Source organism: Pantherophis guttatus, chromosome 6 (genome assembly GCF_059756535.1).
Source record: "Pantherophis guttatus breed Tessera chromosome 6, ASM5975653v1, whole genome shotgun sequence".
Lineage (NCBI taxonomy): Eukaryota > Metazoa > Chordata > Lepidosauria > Squamata > Colubridae > Pantherophis > Pantherophis guttatus.
Genome location: NC_142068.1, coordinates 58635457 through 58652591, shown reverse-complemented (window position 1 = coordinate 58652591; position 17135 = coordinate 58635457). Strand labels below are relative to the sequence as shown.

The 17135-nt window shown below is 40.3% G+C and overlaps 1 protein-coding gene across 2 annotated transcripts in view; it reads left to right on the top strand.

Annotated features, from left to right (window-relative positions):
* The first annotated feature begins 15060 nt into the window (after positions 1–15060).
* Positions 15061–17135, top strand: part of LOC117676695 (scavenger receptor cysteine-rich domain-containing protein DMBT1-like) — a 41271-nt gene continuing 39196 nt past the window's right edge. For both annotated transcript variants that reach the window (XM_087872979.1, XM_034436385.3), the window contains exon 1: positions 15061–15174. In XM_087872979.1, the coding sequence (XP_087729105.1) occupies positions 15105–15174 (70 nt within the window). In that variant the 5' untranslated portion in view covers positions 15061–15104. The remainder of the gene's footprint in view (positions 15175–17135) is intronic.

The window sequence follows — 17135 nt, the reverse complement described above, 5'->3', positions numbered from 1 at the left end:
TATAAAAAAATAGGACCAGTGACATGTGCCCTGGACCTGGTAGAGGATGTGGGCTCAGCACCAGGCCAAAGTGCCAATAGATTATGGGCTAATCCTACCCATAAACACAAAGTCACTGCTCACTATTGATCATCTAACCTTGCTGCTGCTAGGTGGATTTGGGAAATTGACATGTAATTCTCTTCCTGAAACAGCTGCTGGTCGCTCTCAAAGGGAAAACACAGGTCACCAAGATGTCACCAAGAAACATTTTCACAATGGGAAGATGCAAATGAGAAAAGGCCCAGTAAAAGAAGGAATAGGTTAACAAGAGCAAAGAAAACTGGCCTTATCTGAAAAATCCTAGCTATTTGAAGTCCAGAGTCAAATAAAGAGAACTGTCACAGGCAATGGAAGGGAATCTATCTAAGGAGAACCATAGCAGATGGAACAGTTCAAAAGATGTTCCAGCCAGATGAAGGGAATATGGTGTTTTTAGGACTCCAAATTTGGCACCTAACTGAAAAGCAACTTCATACAGAATTAAACCCAAAAAGGAAATCTTGGCAGTCAATAAGAGTAAACAAATGATCCGCTTCCTTTCTTTGGAGGAATACAGGAAAAGTGTTTATTTCAGTGTTTTCTTCTGACAATTTTTAGCATACATTTTAACATGTCAGCTCTACTACTAAAGAGAATAAATCAGTGGTGTCTGGAAGCTAAGGTTGGCTGAGAGGTATTGGAAGCCAAGGCTCTTTCTGCCTATTATCTTAAATCAAATCATAACTTCTTCAAATCTCAAATCTCCAATTCAAGTCAGTTGGGTCCAGTTTGTGCAGACATAATAAAGTGCAATGTAAACAGTATCAAACAGGCTTGCAAATAAATTAGCTAAATATAGGTGATTTTTCTTGGTTCTTGTCACAATAATCAAAATGGAGAAGGTTGTTATATGCTTAAAATTACAGGCTCAAGATTAGACATTTTCATTTAGCAGTTAAAAATAAAAGCTTAATTATCTGGAGATGCTAGTTTTCCTGGATCTTCTAATACTTTTGATTGTGGATCAATTCTCAGATTTAGAACTGGAGATTGGTGATACCATGGCTCACCTCCTTACTGGAAGACTAATGAATGTTAGAGACTAGTGTCCAGTTCTACAATATTTAGCTAAGGGGGTCCCACAGGATTTTGTGTTTCTATATACAATCCTGTATAGATTTAGGGGTCACTAATGTTCTAATAATTATTGGTCTATTTTTTTAAACAACTTCTGCAATAATTTCTACAACAATAATCTTAAGAGCATTGTTCCAATGTTCTCTGGAGGCAATTACACATTTTCAGATTAACAGATTAACAGAGTTGGTAGGGACCTTGTAGGTCATCTAGTCCAAACCCCCGCCCAAGCAGGAGACCCTACATCATTTCTGACAGACCGCAGTCCAGTCTCTTCTTGAAAGCTTCCAGTGATAAAGCTCCCACAACTTCTGAAGGCAAGCTGTTCCATTGGTTGATTGCTCTCACTGTTAGAAAATTTCACTTTATTTCCTGGTTGAATCCCTCCTTGTTCCGTTTCCATCCATTATTCCTTGTCTGGCCTTCAGGTGCTCTGGAAAATAGCTTGCCCCCCTCCTTCTGTGGTAGCTCCTTAAATATCAGAACATTGCCATCATGTCTCAGTAGACTAGCCATGCCCAGTTCCTGCAACTGTGTATTGTATGTTTTAGCCTCCGGTTCCCTAATCATCTTGGTTGCTCTTGTATCTGTTATGTCTCATAAATTGATAAGAAAATCAATTAAAATCCTCAACTTTGAACAAGTTAGTCACACCTTAAAAGTCTTTTATAAATAAGCAAATGCAAGCAAATTCTGAGATAAAAGACCTTTCACATACATTGTGCAAAATGGGACAAATTTTAAGGTAGAAGATCACATTTTCGTTAGAGTCAGTTTCTTGCGTTTCCTTAAAGCCTCTCTGCATATATTATTATTCTGTGATGCATCACTTTCAACAGAATGAGCATATGATTATACATCCAAAAAATGCACATTAGCCAGCGTGAACTGGCAATTGAAGAGGTCTGTCTCTATTTCCATACATTGGTAACTTGACAGCTACAAAATATATATTAAGAATTTGAACAGAGATATTCTTTGATAGGTTTTCTTTCACAGATATTCTAAATAAATAATAAGTAATAAATGAGTAAGACCACATTTGGAATATTGTATCCAGTTTTGGTCACCATGTTATAAAAAATGATGTTGACACTCTAGAAAAAGGTGTAGTGGGCTAGAAGCTAAAACATATGAAGAAAGGTTGCAGGAATTGGGTATGTCTATTTTAATTAAAAAAGGACTAAGGGTAACATGATAGCAGTGCTCCAATATCTAAGGGGCTGCCCCAAAGAAGAGGGGGTCCACTTGTTCTCCAAACCACTGGTAGTGTGCGAGAAAATTTTGATGGTCCGCGGCACATCCAGGTGGAGGAGCAATGGCCAGTCCTGTGACTAGAGCTCTGGAATATGGGACTGGCCAGGCATGGTGGGGCAGTAAATCTCTGTTGTAGAGGGAGGTTCGTGCAACTTGCAACTTTGCAGCGTAGCTCTCGCCGGCCAGAATGAGGTAATGGTGCAAGGGGGGAAGGTGGCGGTTCAGGTGGGCTGAAGCAATGGGTGACGGCAATCCCGGGCTGTTTCTTCCCCCTGCTGTAGCTTCCTGTCGGCTGAACCCACCAGTGGCTGTCCCTGCCCCTTGCCCTTCTGTCCCAGTCACTCCTCGCCTGGCAAGGGAAGAGTGGGGGATGGAGATTCGCTCCATATTCCAGAGCGGGAGTGAAGCTTCATCTCTTGCTGGACCTCGCGGTCATTTTTTTCGGCCCTTGTTGGTGCTCTGCACACCTTGGTCTCTCAGGGAAATGTTTGACTTCCTCTCAGCCCCAAGAAACTGGCTGGCCCATGAGATGAGAGAGAGAAAGAGAATCAGAGAAAATCAGTGAGAGAATGGGAGAGAAAGAATGAGAGAGAGACAGAAAGAATGTGTCAGAGAGGGAATCAGAGAGAGAATGAGAGAGAATGAGTGGGAGAAAGAGGGGGGAGGGAGGGAAAGAGACAGAGAGAGAGAGAGAAAGAGAGAAGATGGAGAGTGCCTGAAGGACCCCATCCCGTCACTAGCAGTCCAGGTGCTTCAGCGAGCGGCGCACTGGATTCGTATTAGTGGTCCGCAGGATTTGAACTTGGTGGTTCCTGAGGTCCAAAAGGTTGGGGACCCCTGCTCCAAAGCACCTGAAGGCAGGACAAGAAGCAATGGATCAAGGAGAGAAGCAACCTAGATCTAAGGAGAAATTTCCTGACAGTTAGAACAATTAATCAGTGGAATGACTTGCCTCCAGAAGTTGTGGGTGCTCCAATACTGGAAGTTTTTAAGAAGAGACTGGACAACCATTTGTCTGAGATGATATAGGTCTCCTGCTTGAGTACAGTGTTAGACTAGAAGACCTACAAGTTCCCTTTCAACACAGTTGTTCTGTTATTCTGTTATTCTATTGTCCTGTTAAATAAGAGAGTTTCAAACATTATAGCACCACCCCACCCACTGAAAATGATAGATAAATTTATTTGACCCCCACAGATAAATCTAATTATTTTATTGGAGACAGAATTGGGCAAAAAGTAAACATACCACTCTGATTCAAGTTTGATGAACGTTTCAAATCTGGGATAGGTAGCTGGTTTTTGCGTCTTTCACAAGCAAAAAGAAGAACAAAGACAACAGCAAAATGTGTCTGTATTTCCACTCTGCCCATGTACTCTGGGTCAGCTTGGAAAAATTGTGAGCCCCCTCACCTTTCATGACAAAAAAAAAAAATCCCAGAAATCCTGACCCACAGTTTGAGAAACTCCATCTTTGATCATAAATCAAAATTTTACACTCTTGTACCACCTATAAAAAAAATCTACTAATAGAGGATAATCCATATTATGTATTTTATAACAGTGATAACCATGCCAACTCACTAAACTGATCTAAAATTAAGGGTGTCTAGCATTTCCCAAATGTTAACATATCAATGTAGAGAAACAATAGTAATTTCAAGGAATGAAAATGCAGCATTCAAAACAGAGCGAGCAGAGCATGGCTCTGTCTAATTCCAACTCACCCACCTAAAATATGCATGTTTTATTTGTCTAAAAATGCAGGAAGATGGGGTTTCCCTTAATATGGGTACTACAACAGAAGAGGTCAAGTAAAGAAAACCACCAAGTAAAAATAATCACATTTCCTTCTCCTCAAGGTGAATTTTTACCTATCTTATCTAAAGGTGAGACTAGTAAGCAGATTTTATGAGTGCAGGAAAGGAGGGGCTTGCTTCTTATACATTTATGGTTAGTCTAATTTTAAAACTCAAGGATAGTCTAAATGCATCAACAGGCTGCAATCAGATAACCATTCTTCCGCCTAGCTAAAAATAGCATTCTCTGGGCAGACATTTAGAAAAGTGCTATGTCCTATAATTGTATAATGGTACGGTAAGAGTCCTATATTGTATTGCTAGTTCCAAATTGAAACTATGTTATCAAGGATGGTATTCACTTACCTTCACTACCAATTCGTAAATGTGAGCGCATGCTCCACCTCTGCACATGCACCGGGTCTTCCGTACATGCAGAGCATCAAAAATGGGACGTGATGACGTCTTGGGGGTGGGGTGGAGCCTCCTGCAGCTGCCGCTACTGGTTTGCCCGAACCCGATATAACTGGCTGTATGTTATGTTTCAGAACTAATAAGGACTGACATATTTTTCCAAATTTTGTGGGTATACCCGGCTCCAGAATTTTCTTTTAAAAAGGGGACCACCTCAAAGAATTATAGTTAATATATTAATATATATTCTATATATTAAAATTATATAGAAATATAATTTAATAACACTACCAATAGCACTTAGACATACCATGTTTCCCTGAAAAAAAGACTGGGTCTTATTTGTTTTCAGCCACAGCCACAAGGTGAGCTGTGGAACAGAGGGGCCCTCGGCTGCAAGGTTGCCTGGTGCCGTAGGCAGGGCTGGGGCTAGCAAGAGTGTGCTGGAAACATCTCCAGGCACCCGGAGAGACAGAACTCCCGGCCATCACTGGACCGGCCCCGCCACCTACTGCACCTGAAATGAAGATAAGCCACACTTGAAAAGTCAGTGCCCCCCTAAACAGCATGTGCTCTGAATTCGTTGGCAATGTCCATTTTTCTGTCCGAATTCATGGAGGCCTAACTCTAACCTAAGTAGACTTTCCCATCAATGGGATTTTTCCAGGTATTTTAACAGGCAATGAGGATAAGCCGGTGTCGAAAAGTCAATGCCCTCTTAAACATACCCATATGCTCAAATTTCACTGACAATGTCAATTATCTGCATTTCCTGGTAAAATACATGGAAAAATCCTATTGGCGGGAAAATCCACTTAGGGTTAGAGTTAGCTCACTATAAATTCGGAGAGCAAAATGTACATTACCAATGGATTTGGAGAGCTTGATTATGTTTAGGAGGATGCTAACTGTTTGAGCCTGCCTTATCTAGGTTTCCTAGTAAAACATATGGGAAAATCCAACTGGGGGAAATTCCATTTAGAGTTAGGGTTAGACTTAAGTCACCATCAATTCAGAGAGCAAAATGGACATTACCAATGGATTCAGATAGCTTGGTCATGCTTAGGGTGGAGGCTCACTCTTTGAGCCTGCTTTATTTAGGGTTCATGGTAAAATACATGGGAAAAACCCATTGTGGGAAATTCCAGTTAGGGTTTAGGTTAGTTTGCCATGAATTTGACAGCAAAATGCACATTATAATGCAGTCAGAGTGCCTGGGTATATTTACGGTTAGGATTAGTGTTAGGGATAGGGCTGGGTTAGGATAGGGTTAGGGTTAGGGTTAGGGTTGGGGTTGGGGTTGGGGTTGGGGTGAGGGTGAGGGTGAGGATGAGGATGAGGGTGAGGGTGAGGGTGAGGGTGAGGGTGAGGGTGAGGGTTTAGGGTTAGGTTAGTGTTAGTGTTAGGTCATCATTTAATCCTACTGCTGGATATTCCACTTAGGGTTAGGGTTAGCTCAATATAAATTTGGAGAGCAAAATAGACATTACCAATGTATTCTGAGACCTTGGTTATCCTCAGCAGGGTGCTCACTGTTTGAGCCTGCCTTATCTAGCTTTCTTGGTAAAATACATGGGAAAATCCAACTGGGGGAAATTCTACTTAGGGTTAGAGTTAGGGGTTAGATCAAGGTTAGGGTTAGCTCATCATAAATTCAGAGAGCAAAATATACATTACCCACGGGTTCAGAGAACTTGGTTATTTTTAGGTGGGTGCTCACTGTTTGAGCCTGCCTTATCCAGGTTTCTTGATAAATGCATGGGAAAATCCCATTGCAGGAAATTCTAGTTAGGGTTTGGTCACCATGAATTTGAAGATCAAATTAGACATTACCAATGCAGTCAGAGTGCCTAGGTATGCTTACTATTAGTGTTAGGGGTACGGGTAGGGATGGGTTAGGTTATGGTTATGGTTATGGTTATCGTTAGAGGTAGGGGTAGGGCAGTGGTGGGTTTCAAAAAATTTTACTACCGGTTCTGTGGGTGTGGCTTGGTGGGCGTAGCATGCCTTGGTGGGCATGGTGAGCATGGCAGGGGAAGGATACTGTAAAATTTCCATTCCCTCCCCAATCCAGGGGAAGGTTACTGCAAAATCCCCATTTCCTCCCGATCAACTGGGACTTGGAAGGCAGAGAATAGATGGGGGGGGCAGTCAAAATTTTTACTACCGGTTCTCAGAACTACTCAAAATTTCTGCTACCGGTTCTCCAGAACTGGTCAGAACCTGCTGAAACCCACCTCTGGAGTAGGGGTAAAGGTAAAGGTTCCCTCGCACATATGTGCTAGTCATTCCTGACTCTAGGGGGCAGTGCTCATCTCCCTTTCAAAACCAAAGAGCCAGCGCTGTCCGAAGACGTCTCCGTGGTCATGTGGCCGGCATGAGTAAACGGCGCATGGAACACTGTTACCTTCCCACCAAAGGTGGTCCCTATTTTTCTACTTGCATTTTTTACATGCTTTCGAACTGCTAGGTTGGCAGAAACTGGGACAAGTAACAGGAGCTTACCCCGTTACATGGCGCTAGGAATTCAAACCGCTGAACTACCAACCTTTCAATCGACAAGCTCAGCGCCTTAGCTACTGAGCCACTGTGTCCCTTTTGTGGTAGGAGTAGGTCACCATAAATTTGGACAGATTAAGAACAGATTCAGAGAATTTTCTCATGTTTTTGAGCAACTAACAAATATGAAAAGCCAATAAAACCCTGAAAAATAAATATTCCTAACAACAGTATCAATTACAATTTTGAAAAATGGAGGAGAAGTCATTTTGTAAATTTCATTTTACTTTTTCCTGCCTAGAAGTTTGATCCCCTCTAGTGTCCTATTTCTGTATTTACAAAGTTTCTATTTTCTTTTTTATTTTATTTTCAACTTTCAGACAATGATCTCATTCCTAATAAACAAAATAACTTGTGGTTTGTTTAGTCAATTTTTCAAAAGTTGTAACATTTAACATTCATCTGGTCCCTTAATCCTTCAAAAACTTTCTTAGATTAACTTCTTACTTAACTTTTTTGCTATTTGCAGGAATTGTGTATGTCTTGTTTAATGTAAAGAAGGACTAGGGGTGGCATGATAGCAGTGTTCCAATTTCTAAGGGGCTGCTGCAAAGTAGAGGGGAATCAGCCTATTCTCCAAAGCATCTGAAGGCAGGACAAAAAGCAATGGATGGAAAGTAAGCAAGAAGAGAACCAACCTAGGAATAAGAGAAATTTCCTGATAGTAAGAATGATTAATCAATGAAATGGCTTGCTTTCAGAAGTTGTGAGTGCTCCATCATTGAAGTTTTTAAGAGGAGATCGGACAATTGAACAGCAATTTGTTTGAAATGGTATAGGGCAGTGATGGCAAACCTTTTTGCCATCACGTGCCAAAAGCGGGGGGCGCGGAGGGATCACGTGCATCTGTGCCCACATCCATAATGCAATGCCCCCCATGCCCCATGTCCCACGCGCATGTACGTGCGACCCACCTTGTGTTGCCCCACCCCCTGCGCTTGCACCCTCTTCCCCCCCACGCACATGCAAGCACAACCTCCACCCGCCCCATTTTGGGCCTAGCAGGCCTCCCTGAAGCCTCCGGAGGCCGGAAACAGAAGTTACTGGACTTCTGGTAGGCCTGTTGTTCACCCTCCTAGAGCCTCTGTGTGAGCCCTGTACTTACCTGACTCCTGGAAGGGAAGGGGCAGCATGGGCATACGTGCACCTCCCGCATGTGCGGCAGAGACTGAATATCAGCTGGCTAGAGGGAGGCGCACACACATGCATGATGGAGCTAATCTAGAGCGATGGCTCGCATGCCCTCAGAAATGGCTCCGCATGCCACCTGTGGCACATGTGTCATAGGTTTGCCATTACAGCTATAGGGTCTCCTGTTTAAGCAGGAGGTTGGACTAGAAGATCTCCAAGATCCCTTCCAATTCTGCTAGTTTGTTTTATCTTTTTAAAGTTCTTTAAACTGCTACTTAGCTTTTATTCTATTTTGGGAGGCAGTTTTACATACCAGGGTTTTTTTTCAAAGGTATTATTTGAAAGACCTTTTTAAACTAAAATAATTGTAAATCAAAATGTGATTAGTAAGTGAAGTGGATGAATCTAGTATCCTTAAAGGCTTCACCTCAGTTGAGAGCTTGATGGTTCCCCTGTGTGGAAACCAGTGTCCTGCATTCTTCTTGCAAGGAGCAGATGTCCAGAGCACAATTAGGCCATTTTTTCAGGTCTTGCACTTTGTATTTCATTCAGCTTCTGCCAACCACCAAGAATGTTGCAGTAATGCAGTGATTGCTGAAGAGAGCAAGGCAGACATTTTAACCCTTTTGGGAAAGATTTTGTTTTCTTTTTATGACCCTGTAATCCCTTTTTATTAGGGAAGAGTAGGGATAATTGACGGGACGCAGTGGCTCAGTGGCTAAGACACTGAGTTTGTCGATCGAAAGGTCAGCAGTTCAGCGGTTCGAATCCCTCCAACCTAGCAGTTCGAAAGCACGTAAAAAATGCAAGTAGAAAAATAGGGCCCACCTTTGGTGGGAAGGTAACAGCGTTCCATGCGCCTTTGGCGTTTACTCATGCCGGCCACATGACCACAGAGACGTCTTCAGACAGTGCTGGCTCTTCAGCTTTGCAATGGAGATGAGCACCGCCCCCTAGAGTTGGGAACGACTAGCACACATGTGCAGGGGGAACCTTTACCTTTTAGGGATTGAATGGAGATGAGTGTTTACTAGTTTACTTCCTGACACCTACATGGAATTCACAGCAGATATTTTTTTTTTGTGGCTTGATAAATATCTGTCACTGCCTAGGATTGAACTTATTTATTGGTTCGATTTATATGCCGCCCTTTTCCGAAGACTCAGGGCGGCTTACAATGCGTTAAGCAATAGCCTTCATACTTTTGTAGATACCTGCTTAGTAGGGCTTTCGCCCCCTCCCCCCCCAGCGGTGTTCTTTTTTATACAAAGTCAGTTTATTGCCCCCACAATCCGGGTCCTCATTTTACCTACCTCGAAAGGATGGAAGGCTGAGTCAACATTGAGCCTGGTGAGATTTGAACTTGCAGTAATTGCAGGCAGCTGGTGTTACTTAACAGTGCTTTTGTCTGCTGCGCCACCAAGGCTCTCAACTCTTAACCTCCTGAGTTTAAGGTGAGCGTCTTCACCTTTAGGCCACTGTGCTGTTCCCTTTTGAAAAAGATGAATTGGTTTAGAAAAAACAGTTGAAAACCTGGGCTATAATTAAGAAACAGCAACTTGCATGTCTGTGTCTTTTGTCACAACAAGTCAGTGATGGTGGATCTTCGGATGCCCAGTCCTGATTTAGAGTGGATGTTGTGTGTGTGTGAGTGTGTGTGTGTGTGTGTGTGTGTGTGTTTCTTTTCCGAAGGGCAGAGCAAGCTTAGGTATTGTTTACTCAGTTTCACTTTAAAGATAAAAACATTTATAGTTCATTTTTAAAATGTCCATCTATGAGTTCATTGACCTGAACCGGATCTTTGGTTTCACACAAAGGAGGATTCTTTTTAAAATTCAGCCACATAAATTTAATATTGTAAAAGTTGATGTGTGTACCTAAATATTTTTTTTAAAAAAAAATTACAATAAATATAAACTTTGAACGTTTTTTATATTGTTCGGAAGCCCAGAAACAATAAAACCAATAAATAATCTACATGGGTTATCAAAGGATCAAGTTATTCATTAATTCTAAATTGCCAAGCCATAAATAACTATGTGTCTACTGTATGTCATACTGTATTGCAACACATTGCAAACGAATGGAGACAGACGTAATCAGATTATCTAAGTGTTTTTTTTAAAAGCTTGCACCTATATAATAACCCTAACCCTGAATTAAATCTACAACCTATATTTTTCATACAAATATATCCAATTTCAATTAAGCTCAGTATTTGCCTATACAGTATTTATATATTTCATTAATTCTATCAAACACTTTATCAGGTACCAGGAAACCAAGTTTTTGCTCCCTTGGTCTGCATGGAGGAGAAACAGAGGAAAGTGTGTACATTACCTTGTTCTAATGACAATGCAGATAAATGTCTGTTTAGTATCTATTAATATTAAATATGTTATATTGATATGACAGTACCTTGACAGAAGAAAATGCAAAGGATCGGCAAGGCCTAGTATTAAAAGTCAAGGAAGACAGTGAAAACACGGTTGGTATTGGAGATGACCCCTCAGAATACCATGAACAGTTAAGAAAACAAACAAACATATCACTGAACAAATTAACCTAGAGTTCTCAGTCATGGCACAAAAGAATGGGCTCTAATTATTCTACTTCAGACCCCTAGTGCAAAAAGTTCTTTGGAGAAAAGTCTAATGCTGAGAAAGGTGGAATGAAAGAAAAGAGGATGACCAGCAACAAGGTGGAAAGACAATGAAGGCACATTTGAAGAGCTGAGGACCAAATTAGGGATAGATCATCATAGAGACAATCTGTGTGGTCACTGAGAATTGATATCCTGGTGTCACTTCATTATCACTATCATCATCATCATCATCATCATCATCATCATCATCAAATAAATGGCAAAATGCTACATTTAAGATTCAACTGTTGACATAAAGTAGTATTTAATATTTGGCTCTATTGGACATTTGGCAACATGCATTTTATTTTGTCGATCTCAAATGTTACATTTTGCTTGTGCCTACCAAATCAAAATAGGTAAGAAGCAATAGCAAATATTTAGATAAAACCCAGGTTATTTTCAAACGTTAAATGGAACAACTAGAAATTCTGATGACTTCATATAACAAGTTTGATTTTCCTCACTTTCTAAAGCCAAAGTCCTATCCAGGATATCTTGGTCAGGCTAACTGTAATAAAGTCCTCTTTCATGCTAAAGTTCTGTTCCTGAATGGAACTTTCACTGCTCAAGTTCGCTTTAAAGGACAGACCTATTACTGAAACCTGCCCTATCTTTTTGAATATAGAGCCATACTACCTGAGTCTCAGGGGAACTTCATCCCCTCTGTCCAACTGAACTGTTGGCTGAACTTATCTTGAGCTTTCTACTTCTGTTGCTAAAGTTTATGACAGCGGTTCAGCAGATCGGTGGTGGTGGGAAGGGGAGGGGAGACGGTTTCATGTTCATGTGCTCCACTTGCACAAACACAACTTTGTGCACACACACACTCACCCGCTGCTTGTGTGGCCCAATTCCCAATGGGGCACAGAACAGTACCAAGCTGCATACTGGGGATTGGGGACCCCTGGAGTAGAAGATGAAAAACATCCAGAGTTGCTGCCAGTGGTGAAATTCAAATTTTTTTACTACCGGTTCTGTGGGCGTGACTTGGTGGGTGTGGTGTGGCTTGGTGGGCATGGCAGGAGAAGGATATTGCAAAATCCCCATTCCCACCCCACTCCTGGGGGAAGGATATTGAAAAATCTCCATTCCCACCCCACTCTGGGGCCAGCCAGGTGGTATTTGCTGGTTCTCCGAACTACTCAAAATGTCCGCTACCGGTTCTCCAGAACCTGTCAGAACCTTCTGGATTTCACCCCTGGTTGCTTCTGCTGCTGCTGCTGCTCCTCCTCCTCCTCTCCTCCTCCTCCTCCTCCTCCTCTTCCTTCTCCTCCCTCTCTTGATCTTAGCCTAAAGACTGATACTATATATTCCTTTCTTTTACACATAAACTAGCCATTTCACAGCTTTTATATAATGTCTTATCAAGATTTCAGCACAGTCAATGTTTTTAAGCAAATGGGCATGGTAGTTTTCAAGTTATGATCAGTTGCTTAGCAGCTGTTCTAAATTATGGCAGACCCTCCAAAAGCTACATGACCAGGTCCCAAACTTACAGCTGCTGCAGCACTCCCATGTTCATTTGCCCTAACAATCAACTGCAGGGATGATACAGTGCCATCTTCTACCTATCTTCCCCCACCATCACCCGCAAACATTTCCCCAACAGCTTCCAACTGGCCTTAGGCCTGATCTGTAACCGGCCCCATACACTCCTTTTCAATTACCTATGTTCCCAGTAGCCAAATTGCATTCTGGGAGCGGTAAATATCACTGCTGCTTCTGGAATCATGCCACAGGGCCGTATAATGAAGTATCCACTCTTGAAGGTCTCAGAGCTCTCCAAAAGGTGGAGGGTGTTTGGTTTGGTGCGGTGGGGTTGGAATCAGGCCTAAAACTTTGGAGGGAGGGGATACAAAGGGGGTGAGAAAATGCCTGTGGGGATCCAAGGGGCAGGAAACAGAGCACAGGGGGTCATGGAGGGGAGATTTGGGAAGGTCAGAGCAAGTGAACCTGGGTCTGTGCTAGGCCTCCAAAGGCCTCAACCTTGAGGCACCCTGTGTTCCACTTAACACCTGCATGTTTATTTAATGATTGTATTGGGAGAGCAGGGATGGGAGATCATTAAGTGAGATGCTTCACTAAACAGCCATTGTGACATGCAGCTTTAATGGGCAGCCTTCATTACAGCTGTATCTCAAGGACTAGCTGTATTGCTAATTTACCAACTCATCTTGGTATCAGGCATCTGATTTAATAGTGTGCTTTGAAGAAAACAAACTTGTGGAAGTCAAATGTTAAGAAAACTTTGGACATAAAATTTAAAAGTGTTGGCAAATTGATTCAGTTCTACTGACCAAAAATATAACAGAATAATATAATAATTAATTCAACATCGACTAAATCTTTAAAACTTTTCATGTCTTTGTTAGCTTTTGGCAGGTGTTTCCTGCTACAGTTATAAAACACATTGGAAAAGAATCATATGTGATATATTTACTTATACAAGATTTCACAATATTCAAAAGACCATTATGAGATAAGCAAATAAGTAGGGGAAAACACCAACTGAAAAATACTTCCTTATGTGTTGTGCCATCATTGACCTTGTAATCCTGGAACAGATCTTCATATAACTATTTTTCAGAAATAAATAAATGGACATTTTACAGTTTAATGCATTTTTTTGTATAAGTTTTAAGAATCTGGGGATTACTTAAAACAATTAAGAAAGTGAGGAAAACTGTTTTAAAACAACCAAGGTGAGGGGAAACAACAATAAACTTTTTTCATCGTAGTTCAAAAAACCAAATTCAAAGGTCTTGTTTTATGACAAAAGTATAATTAGTCTGATATGAAAGTAATCAGCAAAGTTAGTATTAAGAAGAAGATGACTCAAACTTCTAGTTATTTCTCTTGATCTTAGCCTTCCAGTGTGTTACAATGGAATGAGTTACACAACCAGCCATTGACAATTTGAACTAATGTGCAACTTCAGGTGTGGCAAAGTAAGCAGAAATGTTCTTAGGGTGAACTTCTGTTCTCTGAGCCTCACAGAGTACAAATCTTGACTAATAGTACATAGTTCATCACCAAGAAGGAAGAACATTAAGTATATTAAATATTAAGTATGTATACACAGGATTGCACAGTGTTTGTAACTTGTTATATGTCTAATTGTTTTGTCTGTGCTCATCAGTTGATATTGTGTTTCTGATCATTTCTAAATGAAGATAACATAATAGGTTTCTTTATGTTAGATACTTGTAAGCACACATCTAGAAAAGACTATTTTAAGATAAAAATCTGACTTTAAGCAACTTCTGTATTTTTGTTTGCACAGAAATGAGGCTTTAGCTTTTGTCTCAACTAAAAGACATATCCAGGAAAGCAGATATTAATCTAGCATTATAATGCTGATTATTCAAACTTTCCTATACTATCTTAAACACTGGAAAACAAAGATTTTAGTTCATGGACACTTTGGGGTGTATCCTGTAGATTTTTGGCTGCTGATCACAAACATAACCTGTAATTTAACCTCTCAAGTACCAGTTTGTTAAAAAAAAAAATCTTCTGTTTTTGCCAGAATGATTTAACAAATTTCTTTACACAGGTTGACCACCTCATTTTCTGTGCTGACATTGACAGTTGGTTAACGGTCTTGGCTTATGAGCATGATCCATTAGAAAGACGTTTCTTTGGGAATCCATCAGTGCTGGCTGTATATTGTTGAACGTTTCAGGGAAATGCTTCAGACACTGAATACAAATGAAAATCATCAGCAAAGCACTTTTAGCTCCTGGAAACTCATACAGCCTGTCCAAAGCATTATGCCATTAAATACATTATCATCATTAAAAGTTAATTTCATATTTCTCGAGGTTCCTATGAGATACAGTCATTCTGAAATTATATTTGCATTCAGTTGGAAGAGGTCTATCATAATCACCAAACGATTTTCAGGAAGCAAACTTTCAAAAAAATGTATTGTTCAGTGATCAAGGATACAGCTGTCTTTGTATGTGTGTGTATTTGTTTATGTGTGTGTGTGTATATATGAGAGCGAGAGAGACTTTTAACTGACCTTCTCGTTCTTTTCTTTTATTATTGGCAAAAGAAATGGTAAGCCACTCCCTTAGAGTCTCAATGTATATAAGTAGCCAACTATCTTTATACAAAAGGAAAAGACTCACAAGAATGTATACTGCCATGGAACCCACCCTGTTTTTAATGTTAATTGCAGAAGTACTTCAGGACATTGGCTCAGGTAACTTACCTACTATATATCTATACTGAACTCTGGAAGGTGGGAAGTTTTCCAAAGGCAAAGTTTAGAATGAAATTAGCATCAGGAGTAGGGAAGAGCAGATTTAACTGGCAATGATAATCCTGATGCCATTGCACAAAGGCTAATAGTTTTATTATTTTATTATTTAATGGTGGCATTAAGTACTTTTCAAAAACTTTGAATTTAAGAAGAGGAAATTCAGGCGGTAAATGTGTAAGTCTGCTATACTTAGGACCCATTTGGTGAAGTTGTGAAATCCTTTGCATATGTTACCAATAGAATAGTGGCATGAGAGCAGAAACCCAAACTTGCTTTTAATTGGGACAAGCAGATTTGGGGAACTATGGGGTTGCAAAAAAGAAAAAAAGGAAGCAACAAGAAAAGAGGTGATAATTTCCTTAGTGCTGTTGTTCTATTTACGCCCACAACATCAGGAGACTTGATTTATTTTTATTAGTTTATTTATTTATTTATTTATTTTAAATACTTTATTAAGTTTTCCAAAACAAAAAAGAAAATATACAATCTATCTCTCCTTTCGGAGGTGCAGTGTTTATACAATATAGTGAAACAAAAGTTAAAAAAAGACTTCATCCTTAACTATACCTTATTTTAAACAATATAGCTATAATACATGTGCCAAGTCAAATTCTAAGGTCATGTTTTCATCTTATTGTTCAACCAGTGATACCAAATACCCCATATGTCATAATATTTTGAGTTGTCCTCGTTTTTTAACTCACTTGTCAGTTTCGCCATTTCTGCGCACTCTAGGATCTTATTTATTAGAGTTTCTTCTGAGGGCATAAGTTTGTTTTTCCAGCATTTTGCGAAGGCTAATCTAGCCGCAGTTATAATCTGGATTATCAGTTGGGTTTTTTTTGTTATTGAAGCCTTCTTCAGTTATGCCTAGGAGGAAAAGCTCTGGGGCTAGGACTACCTCCTGTCCCGTTATTTCACAGAGCCAGTATCGGATTTTGGACCAGAACTTTTTAGTCTCAGGGCAGGTCCACCATAAGTGGTAGAAGGTGCCGACCGTTTTTCCACATTTCCAACATGTGGGAGAGAGATTTGGAAACATCTTGGCTAGCCTCGCTGGGGCTAGATACCACCTGTGTAACAATTTGTAATGATTTTCCCTAAACGTTGTCGATTTAGTTATTTTGTAGTTTCTATTCCAAGCTATCTCCCAATCATTAAAATTTAGTCTATGTCCTAGATTTTTTTCCCAGATGTTCAGTTGATTTCTTGCTATGGACTCTGCCCTATATTCATCTAATCGAAAGTTATAGATTTTTGATAACATTTTCTTATCTGTTCCCCAAATAATTTTGTCAAAGTTCCCAAATTTCGCTGCTATACCAAATTTGTCTCTGTCTTTTTGGAATCTTGAGTTGATCTGAAAATAGTTCCACCAATCAAGTTTAGGCCCTGATCTCTCAATAGATCCAGCGATTTAAGTTTCCCTTCTTCGTCAAGGATGTCCTTGTATGTACCCCATTTGTACTTATCTCTCCTGTTTGGTGCCGCCAAGGCTTCCAGGATGGAAAGCCAGTTGGGTACTTTCGTATAGATCTTCTGTCTAATTTCGACCCACGTGCGAATAAGGGTCTCCCTAATTTTATGTTTATGAAAATAGGATTTTTTCTTATTCTTTATATCCCAAAGGTAGGAGTGCCATCCTTCTAGAAGGTCATGTCCTTCCAAGGTCAGGGTTCTCCTATCTTGTAACTTGATCCACTCCTTAATCCAGATTATTTTTGCCGCCTTTTGATATAGTTCCCAGTCAGGGAGCCCAAAACCTCCCAAATTCCTTTTCCCTTGGAGTATCTTAAAAGAAATCTGCGATTTCTTGCCCTCCCACAGAAAATTCCTGATATGTTTGTTCAAGTCCAAAAAGAATTTTTTATCTAAAGATAACGGAATGTTTTAGAATAGGA